Source organism: Sebastes fasciatus, chromosome 16 (genome assembly GCF_043250625.1).
Source record: "Sebastes fasciatus isolate fSebFas1 chromosome 16, fSebFas1.pri, whole genome shotgun sequence".
Classification (NCBI taxonomy): Eukaryota; Metazoa; Chordata; class Actinopteri; order Perciformes; family Sebastidae; genus Sebastes; species Sebastes fasciatus.
In genome coordinates, this window is record NC_133810.1 from 10,953,314 (window position 1) to 10,966,634 (window position 13,321).

The following is a 13,321-nucleotide window of genomic DNA, read 5'->3' on the forward strand; positions in this document are numbered from 1 at the left end:
GGAATTTCTTTCAACTGTCTCACGTCATCTTTTCTTTTTTGTCTCTCTTCATTCTTGTAGCTGATTTTGGCGTGTCTGCGAAAAACACCAAAACCTTACAGAGAAGAGATTCTTTCATCGGAACGCCATACTGGTGAGTAAGACGTTACTCTACATCAGAGCACCGTTAAAACTACAGTTGGTAACTTTGAGCAAATATGATAAAAGTTATTTATATAAAACGGTCATTATATCCTGACAGTAGTGCATGAGACAGATAATTTGTAAAAAAAAAAATAATGTTCCTCTGTGTCGTCCGGTGCTTCTAATGGCATTTTCAAGATTTCACAGCACCAAAGGAAACAACCAATCAGAGCCGAGGAGTCCCTAAATAAGCTGTCAGTCACTGCACAAACTCGTGAACTCCGACCAAACTAGGCGGCGCTGATCAAATATGAATCAAGACACTGTTACTGTAATGCCAATTTCTCACCTCAAATGTTTTCAGAAACATCTTGTAGTGTACTGTTTAGCTGGAAAATGACAGTCGAGCCAAAACCAAGCACCGCCCAACGGCCGGAGCAAACTTTCTCATTTTACGGTACACTACAAGATGTTTCTGAAAACATTTGATGCGAGAAATTGGCAAAAATAGTAACAGAATCTTGATTCCCATATGATCAGCGCTGCCGGGGTTCACGAGCTTCACGAGCAGTGATTTACAGCTGCTATTGAGACAGCTCGGCTCTGATTGGTTGTTTTACTTAAGGCGCGGTGAAATCTTGCAAATGCTATTAGGAGCACAGGAGGACACAGAGGAACATATTTTTTTTCACAGATTATCTTGTCTCATGCATTACTGTCAGGATATAGTGACAGTTTTATAAAAAACAAAAATATTTTAATATATTTTATCATATTTGCTAGAAGTAACCAACTGCACCCTTTTAAGGGTAAGAGCTATGCATGAGTTTAGGATGGATTGAAGCTTCTGATTTTATTTTTCTAGATATTCAATTGAGGAAAAATCAAGATATTTCATCAGATTGATGCAACATCCTAAATCCAATGTAATCCAATGTGATTTAGGACAATGTCTGCAGTGACAACCTGAGCTAAAAGGACAATTTAGCATATAGCAAAATCTCCAACTGTAAACATATCAACCATCCCTATATGTGATATATAAACGGGGGATTATGGCTTGTTGGGAACACATTTCCTGCCACCCACAACACTACCATAATACTTGAAAGAGCATGATATACACACATTCAACCCAATACCTCAACTCAATGCTTTAATGTTGTCACAGCAGCATGGTGGTTCTCTCCTCTATACCTGAACAGATTAGAAAGACTCCCTTTTGAAGTATCCACAGTGAACCTCGCTCCATACTGTTATCCCCTGTGTTGCAGCCAGTTAACCATTGACCAGAACAGGTTATCATCCATCAGCAGTACCCTCCTCAGCTCATTGGAAACATGACCGTGCCCTCATTTTGCACAATCCTGAAAAGAATATTGTTTACAGTTTTTCGGTGTATACCTTTTCCCTTGAATGCACTGATTAGCAAAGTCAACAAGAAACGGGGAGCACACATTTGATTCGTTGCGCTTGAGTAAATTTAAGAGCTCAGGGGTTAGAGAACCATTTTGCAGATAGTCAGCAAACACGCGCTGATTGGAGAAGTGTGCTTGATGTTGACTCATGCAAAATAGTGAGCAAGAGCGAGGAGAAACACTCCTTACCCCCCCCCCCCTGCATTAATCATCAGTTAGTCACTGCTCAGATAAAGATATTGTAAATACCACAGGTGTGTCTTTGATGATATCAGAAACTATTGAATCATGTTGGGACTGATTTCTATATGACGAGCTGTTTTGTTTTCTTCTGCAAATCCGATTTTTACAACCTAATAGTTAAATTCTTTACAAGTTGAGTTACTTATTAGCTCTGTCACTTAATGCTTAGCAGTTCCTGTATGTATGTATGTAAGACCTGTGGACTGGCTCTAAAGGTCAGTAATCCCTCACGGTCATTTTAGGACTTAAAACAAATATCACATGTGCGTCACTTTTTAATAGCTTCCTCTTGTAAACACATTTGCTACACATGGACATATCCATTTTATCCAGACAGGTCACATACTGCATACTCTCTCTCTTGCTTCACCACTCACTTCCCACGTACACACACACACACACACTCTACTCTTACAACAGCTGCCTCTAGAGAGGGCCATTTGCATTTCCGCGTCGGCCACGGTAGCAATCCTACACGCTTGGCACACGGGAGAAATTGCAATCTGCAAACCTCGCCGCTACATACCGCCAGATCCTACACTCACTGTTCCTTTTAAACCTTTTGTCTTTCTCTGTCTCAGGATGGCCCCAGAGGTGGTGATGTGCGAGACGATGAAGGATGCTCCGTACGACTACAAGGCCGACGTCTGGTCTCTGGGAATCACTCTGATCGAGCTGGCCCAGATCGAACCCCCTCACCACGAGCTCAACCCCATGAGGGTGCTGTTGAAGATCGCCAAGTCGGAGCCGCCCACCCTGGAGCAGCCGCACAAATGGTGAGGATGCATTTAAAAATGTATCTGAATTCAGCTTTGGTTAGTGAATGCATCACATGTGCAAAATTGTGAAGAGATAGCAGGGATATGATGGCCAGGAACACGCTTTTTTGTCATACCAAATTTGTTCTTGTCCTGTAATTTACGTTATCCCATTGTCCTCCCCCTCTCTGCCTGCAGCCCTTTTTGCCCTTTCCAAAACTATAGCAACAACTCAGGACTTAAGCGAGTGTCAAACTACAACTTTTTCCCAATTTTATGAGTCTAAATGTTCCATAGCAGCAAATGTAATGCTGCAAAAGTGAAGTTATCAGGTGCTGAAAGGGCATTTGGGACGGGGAGCCCACGCATCATTCCTGTTGAAAGCTTTGTTTTACAAAGCACAGCTGTGCACGAAGATGACCCACATGTACCAACATCCCATAACTGAAATGTTGTCTTCGAATCTTTTTGTTATGTTGCAACTATCCCTCCCTCCCTCCCCCTCTTTCTTCATACCTCTCGTTTTTCATTAACACTGTTCCCCTTGTGTTCCCTCAAGGTCACAGGAGTTTAAAGATTTCCTGAAGACAGCCTTGGACAAAAACCCAGATACTCGTCCGACTGTAGGACAACTCCACGAGGTAGGCCCCTGACCCAATGTGCAGTTAATAACCTAGCAAATGTTACACAACGCTGCACTTTGATGTATGATTGAACATTGTCCTCGCCCTGTCCTTATCGCGCACCGGCACACATACAGTATACGGGGCCTTTTTTAATCTTCTATTTTAAGACCTGAATGGAGAGATCTATGCCAGGGAAGTGAGCGCTGCACCCGTGGAGGGCACTGACATGCGAGTGGGAGAGGAATAGGAGGTGTGCAAGACTAGGCAAGAAATAGAGCCGGTAGAGAAGCAGGGATTGTGCAAAAAGTGCAAAAGTTAAGTGAAAGAAAGTGAAAGTACAAAGCTCTTTTGAAGCACCTTCTGAGGGCTTTTGAATTCTGAAGAATTTAGAAAGTTCACAAATAGATCCCCTTTGTTTTCCTATAATAGCAAATACACATAAATTCAGACTAGTGACGCTGATAGGAAAGCACAAATAGTTGGCATATTTCTAATGAGAGGCTGTTGAGAGTCTAGCAGTAAAACATTAATATCTTAGGAAGTACTCTGACAGAAGTTTCTCAAAGTTCCCGAGCAAGAGAAAAAGTGAACAGGGTGTGGATTAAAGCACGAGCGCAGTGTCTATTAAAATTCAGAGCCACAGTTTCCTGTCTGTATCCCACAGCTGAGGGGAATGCCAGCTATTTACATTCCCACCCTCAGCCAATAGCATGTCTGGATAACCCCCGAGCTCGCCACCTCCGGCCAATTAGAGAGAGGCAGAGATGAAAAACGCTAGACCCCGGGCCCGCTGGGAATTCTGCATGTGCTCTCCAGTGGGGGGGGGAAAGAGACGGGCGCGGTCCGGTTTTTGGTGCCGTGCTGGAGGTTTTTAGATGTTTATCATGCCTGCTGCTCCTTACGGCTGTCAGATAGTATTTACTGTGGATAGTTGTGCAATGATGGCATTGAAATCAGGGTGTTGAATGAAGTCAGCTTACTGGAAGTTACCATCAGCGTATGTGACAAGTTTTAAAGTCAGAATTAGTTATTCATTGGAGTGTATGGATGTGGGAAACAGATGTAGCGCAGGAAGTGAACATGACGATTCTAATGAATCATGGATAACATTAAACTGTAGGTGTGTGTGACTGTTCCAAAAGAGCACTTATAAGGACACAGATTCATTGTCATCAGGCTTTTTCTAACATGCTATTAGTTTTAAACAGATTTGCCGTGTGTCTGTCCCCCATGTGTGCTTGTAAAGAATGTATACAAAACAACATGACACACTATCAGTCACTGTGGCTGGCGGGAGACCATCTGGATGACTTGTACTCATTACACTGAATATAGCTTCTCCTCCCACACAGTTTCACATGGTCAGGCTTTTCTACAGTGTTTTTTGGTGTCGCTTCCATTCATGTATCGTACTGGTTGGATTTTCTCTTCCTGATCATAGCGTGTTTGTATGTTGGGTAATGTTACCATGGGAATATTTGGCTATTTTATCTCTGAGCCAGGGCTTTGTAGTGGTTTTGCAACATTGACATGTGCAGACACAAACACACATTCATACTTCTATTATCGTGAGAACCCTCATTGACATCCGGCATTCCCCTGGAGCTGAACCATAATACTATCAACTATATGCCTGAGCCAAACTATTACCCTGCCTTTACTGTAAACCTAATTCTAACATTAAAGGGTCAGTTCACTCAGGTTTTTCGAACTGTGAGGCCAGCCCTGTTTCCTCAAAAATACGTCGCCATACAACAAATCTCCATTGTCGATTTATGTTTTGAGGGGAAACATATTTTGTCGTGGATAACGTTTGTTTTTGACGTATCACAAATGTTTCTAATGATAGTCGAATGAAGTCCTTGTATGGAGGAGGTTGGGGAGGATGGATGGGTCAAACAAACACAGGACTTTCACCCAAGAGACATCTGTTGGTGTCCCGTGTGACACTAAATGTCATCGCTCACTTATTTTAATTGATTGTTGGAAAGAGTAACGGCCTCTGCTTAGAAATCATAGAAAAAAAGCCTTATGACTCCAGAACCTGCCTGAGAATCACCACATTTTTTTTATTTTTCTTCAGTATCAAGTAATCTTGTGATCGTTGTCCGTTAAATCCACGGTTCCATTGTAAACAGGAATTGCTAATGTCTAATTTGGCATACTGTTAATCCCTGTTTCTCTGGATAAATCTCAGAAGAAACTATGGACCGTTTTCACAGGCACTATTTTTCAGTAGTTTCTGTGAGGTCTGTGGATTATACAGAGTAACGGATTTTTCTCAGACAGATATTTCAAAATTTGGACAATAAAAGTCAAGTCAGTTTTATTTATGTCGACCAAAATTGCTACTTGTCTAACACCAGCCTTTGCCCCAAACGTAACCTAATTATAACCGTAACCTTAAAAACAAGTCTTAACCTCTGAACCACCCTTTTAAGAAAGTGAGGAGGGACCAAAACGCCCCCACTTTACCAAAAATGTGCTCTCTCAATGTCTAAAACTCAAGATAGAGCTACTCTGTCCTAATGCAGCCCCCTCCTCCAGTCCCCTAATGGGCCATATTGTTCACATTTAACCTTTTCACGCCTAGCCATGCATGTAAGATCCAAAAACACCAGCCTCTTTGGGTCTAACGCAATGTGAAACCGAAAAGAGAGAACATAAGCTCCACTGATCCACGTCTTGATCCATAATGGCAGCAGAAAAACAGCTAGATTTAACAGCAATACTACTGTTTTGCCTTTTTCCCCCCTTTGATATGCTTCAATGAAGCTGCGTTTAGCTTGAACATGGGAGGTCTGAGTCCACTTGTTACAATAAACAGTTGGAAGCTGAAACCTCAGATGGTCACTTCTGTAGGGTTTCTAATGGTGCCCGAGGGGAAACGAAAAGAAATGCACAGATAATATTTTGTCTCAGTAATTAATTCTATTAAACAGTGTAGGCTTTGATCAGTAGTTTAACAATTAATCAAAATTGTATCGAAATCGCAATATAGCCTACTGCAATTTTCAAAATTGCAGGAGGCGCAATATTTGTTAAAGGTGAAATGTGTGTACACATCATATTGTAGAGACTTATGATTATGTCTCTAGAGACTAGAGACATAATCATTTTAATGTTTTTCAATGAAAATGAGAAAAATAGTGTAAAAATGATCATTCCCTCTACTATCGCAAATCATATCACTATTGCAATATCAGTCAAAATAATCACAATTAGTATTGTCAATGTGGTACTGTCTACATTGGGACCAGGGCTTGACAAAATAACTAAGACCCTTTTTACCTTAAATGTCAATTGGACAACAACTACATGTCGTATATCAAATCTAATATTTTTCATACTCTTATCTTTGTACTCTTATTTCCACTATGGTGTAATAAATGGTTAGATGGCACTCATCAGACTATAGCTGACTGTTGTTAGTCATTGGAGAAGTAAAAAGCCTGATGCAGCCCTTACACACAAACAAGTGCGATCATCACTTAATGTGCACACACACACGCCCAGACTTATGCACACTTCACGGTCCAGCACCACTTTTCCCTTTGTCAGCTGTTCCAATTAAATTACACAGGAGTGCAAAGCGTCTGAATAATAGATGATCGGCTGCACTCAACTTTTAATTTAGCTTTTTATTCCCCTTGCACTTAACTTATTACCGCCCTGTTTGCACTCTGGCAAAAACACACATCTTCTATTTAGCGGCTGTAAAAACTAAAGATGGTTTGCTATTTAAAGGACGCGATGTTAGATTGAACGCTGCTACTTCAGAGGGCCGTTAAAGGGAGAGTTGTATTGTAGAGCCACTATTGTTGGAGCTGTTCAGGAACTGGCAGGTGGCAGATAGAGTTTCCCCTGCAGTGAAAGTCTCCTGTAGCCTTGCCTCTCGCAGCTCCATGGGCGAGTTAATGTATATGACTGCAATTACTTTATTTTCAGCAGAATTTTATTTGATTCAGTAGCCTGCATTCATGCGTTCCTAATCTTATTCCTACTTCTTCATTGTCAGTCCAGCGATTGCAGCATCCCCCAAGCAGTAGTCTCATGGTCTTATGATACTCTGATCCCTGGATAATGTGTTCTGTTGGCCTCCAGCAAAGATTGTTTAATGGTTGTAAGCGTGTTTATCCTGTGGTCACATCAAGCCTGTTAGTCTCCATCCCTCTTTGTGGTGTTTACGAGCTCATTTATGCTCAGAATGTGATGCACAAAATGAATTACTAGAAGGAACAAAAACAAGTTGTAAGACACTTTTCTTGCTATTTAAGCACCAGCCACTGTGTGCAATTGAACTGATAATTAATTAACCATGTCTCCTCTGTCCCCTGTGTCCACAGCACCCGTTTGTGAAATCGGTGACGTCTAACCGCCCACTGCGGGAGCTGGTGGCTGAAGCCAAGGCTGAGGTCATGGAGGAAATAGAGGACAATAGGGAGGAAGGAGAGGAGGACGACGCCATGGACCTCACTGTGGTACCTAACCTTGATTTTTTTTTACATTTTTTTTTTTTACTTTTTCTTTTCTGTCCCTTCATTTTCTTCTCTGTCATTGTTTGTTTCCAAAAGGAGGGTGGGAAGTTCATGGGTTGGGTTGTAAGAGTGCACATGATCTGGACTTTACAAGGTCAATAATGGGACGGTAACTGTTGTGATCGGACTTAGTATGTAATAATAATGTATAAATCCCAAAATAGCGCATGAAATAAGGAATAATCCAACAATATTATTCAATATGCATATTCAGTATTAATTATTATGCACGTCTTGCACCCATTCCCCAAAAAGCACACATGTTCTACCTTAACCGTACGCTTCCCCTGCTTTTTGACCCCTTTGACAAACATTTTTTTTTATAAACATTGCCTTTCTGCCAAAGAAGCCATTCATACATCCACAGAAGGCATAAGATTAGAAAGTGACATACAGTAGTGTGAGAGAGCCGTTTACCTCCTGACCTCAGACACGAACAAAGGAACAGAAACCGGAATACTGGCATTCACCCACACCCCCCACACATGGTTAAATATAGGTGCTGCCTTTCGTCCTCGCTCCTGTACACAAACCCCTCACAACCCGCGATGGAATAAATTATTTAAGGTCGCACATTGTTCTGTTGCTGTACTGTGACCCTTAACTAAAGACAGACGGTTTACTGTAAGCCAGAGACGCACAGTGATAGAAGACCCTAAAAATAGTCTTTCTACAAGGAAGCTGTGAGCAGACAAATGTGTTGAACGGGGATGTTTTTCTCTCCACGAAAATGAGTGTTTGCCCACTTCTCTCTTCCTCCCTTAATGTCAACAGTTAGTGCGACATCCGAATTGATTTAGGTGAATAACTTGGCACCAGTGTCGTGCAGTTTGAAACTAGAAAGTGACTACTCTTTCCAGACAGCTTGTGAATCAAACATTGTAGATGTTTGGATTAAGTTTAGGGTTTTGTAGGTGGTGCGATTTTCTTTATTTATGCAGTTCTGCTTTATCCTGCTCTGTTTACTGAAAACAAGACTGGACACTCATCATCTTCTGTGTCAGCAGTTTCCCCGGTTAAAAAACCCACAATATCATGAGGCTTTTAAACACAACATGTTAGATTTATCACAAATTAGGTTAATTGCTACTGAGTTATTTCAGTCTGGATTTATTTATATATATATATATATATATATATATATATATATATATATATATATATATATATATATATATATATATATATATATATATATATATATATATATATATATATATAATATTAAAAGAAATGTAAATACAAAAATATGTTACTCTATAGTGCAGCTACTGAGTCCAAACATCAGATTTCTCATCCCTGCGTTTATTTAAGTATGATGTTGTTTCCTTATCTCTACCAGCAAGGACTCTCTCGTACGCACACAGCAACATTTTGACACGAACAGTCAGGAGACCCTGAAAGCCAGCCGAGCGGTTATCTTACCGTTTATCTCTTCCTATATATCATACACAGCCAGACAGAGATGTTTGCTGAGGCATTAGAAAGGCTGAAACCCGGCCATAAAGATGTCTGATGGTATTGTTTACCTCCGAGAGGAAGACAGCGGAGGGGTATTTCGAGAAGCAGAGTTGCTCAGTTTAACAGATGGCTGTGCATTTAATTCTGAAGTAACGTCTTCAGTGGCATTTACAATTACAGACCATAGAATTCCCACGTCTAACATACGTCTGGAGTCTTCTGTAATTAGATTTAAAATTATGAAAATGGCCTTTTCTGAGAATTGATATAATTGCTGCAGAAACACTATACTTTCCCTTCTGGGAAAGTGCTATTAATCTATTCTTTGATAGTTTAAAACTGTTATTATATATTTTTATTGATGGCTTTTAGAGTGTCTTTAGGCTGCTTCTTTATTTGATTCTTAGTGGCAATTTTATTCAGGATTTTACAATTTCCAATAGGACTGTCCACTGCTTTATTTCGCCAAGAATCACACATAATTCTTGATAATAATGCCATTAAAAACATTCTGTCCCTGGTTGTCAGCCATGATTAACACAGGCTTTTCACCTCTGTAATTATTAGTGTACTTTATTATTACAGATAGCCATCTCAGCGACTGTGTGAAAAGCAGCAGTCTAAACAGGAATGACTGCATTCCTGCTAAAGCAAAGTTTAAGGTTATGTCACTGAAGGTGGGACGCCTGATTAGAAACATTAGTCCAACTGAAATTAAATTGCCTGCTGCAGCATACTACTGTATGTGTTCTGTAAATCAATTTTCCTTTTTTCCCCTTTGAGAAATAAAAATCAGAAACCAAAAGGGAGAAACTTATATTTGATTTAATGTTTATGTTTCATGATGACGCCCCCGTGGTTTTGCATTAATTTGATGGAATACCATTCCAGTATCCGCCTACGTAGATGGAGACTTTTGTTTCAATACAGCTAATTAAATCTTGCATAAAGCAGTAACATTAGTATTCTATATGCAACATAAGGGTCACAGACTTTGAACATCAACCCACTTTAACACTTTTCTGCTTCGGAAATTAGCATTTTTTATATTTCCCCAAAGACCTTTTTTTTCCTTTTTAATATAAAAAAAACCTCTTGACCCTTTAATGTTCTCACTAAGAAAATAAAACAATAATTTCTCTTTGCATTTTTTAATTTTAAAACATTTAAAAACATATTATTTTTGACTGCAAAAAATGGAATACTAAATGTGATTTCAGTTGGACTTTTGGGAGCCCACTTGAAGCAGGAAAACATCAAATGTTTTGTCACGTCAACGCTTAACTATTCTCTTCCTTGTTCCCTGCCATGCCAGACCAGTCAGGCCAGTTTGGAAGACCAGTCTCCGGACGTCTCGAGCCCCGCCACGCCCTCCCCCACCACACCAATACCTGTACCCAGGAAGGGGGCCGAGCCACAGTTACCAACAGAGGAGCAGCCGGCCGCCGTCATGGGGGTCCCTGTTCCCCTACCACGGCACAATCTCCCTCCAAAGGATCCCGAGGAGCTGGATGACAAACTGGCCGATGAAGTCATTCTGGAGTCTGAGAAATCGGAGAGCGAGGCCTCAACTAAGACCTCCAGCTCAGATTCAGGCATTGAGGATGGGAAGAGTACCCCCACATCGGAGGAAAAGGTGCTTTTGAAGTTTTATATTTAGAAAATGAAATAGTATTGATTGTGGTGTATTCAGTAATTAAAGTAGATAAAATGTGTTTTAAGGTTGCTGTGGAGACACCAGAGACGGAACAGCCACCATCTCTCCAGCCTGATGCATCTGAGGAACATGTTGACATCATCATGGACTCAACAGACTCAGCGCCGCCCAAGATCCAGGTGACCGAGGAGGAGAGCAACGCTGTGGCTAACAGAGGCTTACCAACTCCGAACCCCGCTGTCACTCCTACAGCCAGTCCCGCTCCCTCCTCTGCTGCTTCGCCACAGTCTACACCCCGTTCTGAGGTGAATGGTGGCCCACCCAAGGGTACCCGAGAGCGAAAGTCGACAGGAGGAAACGCTGAGCGGACGTCGACAGGAGGAAATACTGATCGGACGTCGACAGGAGGAAACGCTGAGGCTTACATCAATGGAGGGATTATCAACAAGCGGTACTCTTATTCAGGCAGCGTGGCATCGGAGAGCATGGACATGTCGATCCACAAGGAGACCATCTCAATGGCTGCAAGGGTGAGTCGACATAAAAACTCTCTCCACAAGAAGCAGCCTGATCTGTCCTGTATAAATATTCCTGATGAATGAACCTGGGATTTAGACTAGGGCTGTCAATTGATACAAATATTTAATCTTGATTAATCGCATGATTGACCATAGTTAATTGTGATTATTCGCAAATTAATTGCACATTTTTTATCTGTTCAAAATGTATCTTAAAGGGAGATTTTTCAAGTATTTAATACTCTTATCAACACGGGAGGACAATATACTGCTTCATGCATATATCTATTATTGGAAATCAATTAACAACACAAAACAATGACAAATATTGTCCAGAAACCCTCACAGGTACTGCATATAGCATCAAAAATATGCTCAAATCATAACATGTTAAACATCAGCCCAACAGGCAACAACAGCTGTCAGTGTGTCAGTGTGCTGACTTGACTGTGACTTGCCCCAAACTGCATGTGATTATCATAAAGTGGGCATGTCTGTAAAGGGGAGACTCGTGGGCACTTTGAAGTCAGAGGTCAAGGGACCCCTTTGAAAATTGCCATGCCAGTTCTTCCTCGCCAAACTTTAGTATATTCACTCTTTGACAGCTCTGATATAGACATAGTCTTTATTCATTGAAGTGTTTCAGCAGAGAACATGTCTTTGAGGTGAAATAGACCAGTATTGAAGTGTAAAAGAGTCAGCTCCCTGCCTCTGTAGGAAAACCCCTCCTTGGAAAAACTATTTCTCGGCACCCACAGAGGAACTGAAACTGCATTGTGTTGTGTTTTGGGGTGTGGGTGTTAGCCATCTGAAACAGAGGATAGCCTGTCTTCCAGTAGGCTTGCACTGCATTTCGGGAGGATATGGAGAATGATACTAGTTAACGCCCTCAATCCCCTATTTTTTTTTCCTTTTAATTGGCTATGATTTATGCTGAATATGGATTTATTTGGTGAGTCTGGGCTGAATTATTGACGAACACGTTCAGTATATTAAAAGGCCTCTGTCGAAGGTGAAAACCAAATCTCCAAAATGTCATTGTAAACGAAAACAAGCTCTCTTTAACACCTCATGACGATGCATTTTTGACATAATCCAATAAGAAAGGAGAATTTGTGCAATCCGTAGAGGACAACAATCACCAAATTTGTGCTCAGCCCGACGGTCCGAGTGAGGGAGGGAAGTTAGGAAGCTGGAGGGAGACAAGAGAGAGACAATTTCATCATTTATCACCAAGCCTTTCTGAAGCAAAATATGCAACATTTTCCATTCATCGGGACCAACAGTGCCCTTTGTGTGGGCACAGTTCAGCATTCACCAGCGTGAATGGAAGTTTCTGTGCAGCTCATTGTCACTCTGCTGCTTCTGGTGGCTTATAGACCGACCATGATTGAAATCCTATTGACTGCGCGTGGAGTCGTGTCTGTTTGTGGCATGTTAAGTTTTTCCAGAACAGATTATTCAGCAGCAGCAGCCTGTGGCGAGAGTGAATGGGCTATCTTTGTTTGTTGGACAGGAGGACACTAGCATTTGTGTGAGTGTGTATGATTGAGAGCATCAGTGTGTGTGCACAGGAGAGCTGCATGTGTTTTTGTGAATGACGAGCGATCGGAAGTTAGAGCCTCAAATGCAAACAATGCAGGTTGCAGAATGACCTACATGTCCGAGGTCAGAGGTCAAGGGACCCCAAATTTAGTGTAAGTTTGGAGCATTATTTAGCCTCCTTCACGACAATCTAGTATGACATTGGTCATATTGGTTGGTACCAATGGATTCCTTAGGTTTTCTAGTTTCATATGATACCAGTATCTTCACTCTAGCTTTAAAACTGATCCCGCTACAACCTAAAAATAGCAAGTTGTGTTAATGCGTTCAAGAAATTAGTGGCGTTAAAACAAATTTGCGTTTATGCATTATCGAGTTAAACTTTGACAGCCCTGGAATCAACAGTACTGAACAGTGCAAAAGTAGATTCAGTA

At 41.2% G+C, this 13,321-nt stretch overlaps 1 protein-coding gene across 1 annotated transcript in view; it reads left to right on the forward strand.

Moving 5' to 3' along the window:
• stk10 (serine/threonine kinase 10) overlaps nucleotides 1-13,321 on the forward strand; it is a 46,318-nt gene that overhangs the window by 25,363 nt on the left and 7,634 nt on the right. Inside the window, exons 5-10 of the mRNA XM_074611077.1 lie at nucleotides 61-133; nucleotides 2,366-2,560; nucleotides 3,102-3,183; nucleotides 7,515-7,649; nucleotides 10,483-10,803; nucleotides 10,890-11,354. Of these exons, the coding sequence (XP_074467178.1) occupies nucleotides 61-133; nucleotides 2,366-2,560; nucleotides 3,102-3,183; nucleotides 7,515-7,649; nucleotides 10,483-10,803; nucleotides 10,890-11,354 (1,271 nt within the window). The remainder of the gene's footprint in view (nucleotides 1-60; nucleotides 134-2,365; nucleotides 2,561-3,101; nucleotides 3,184-7,514; nucleotides 7,650-10,482; nucleotides 10,804-10,889; nucleotides 11,355-13,321) is intronic.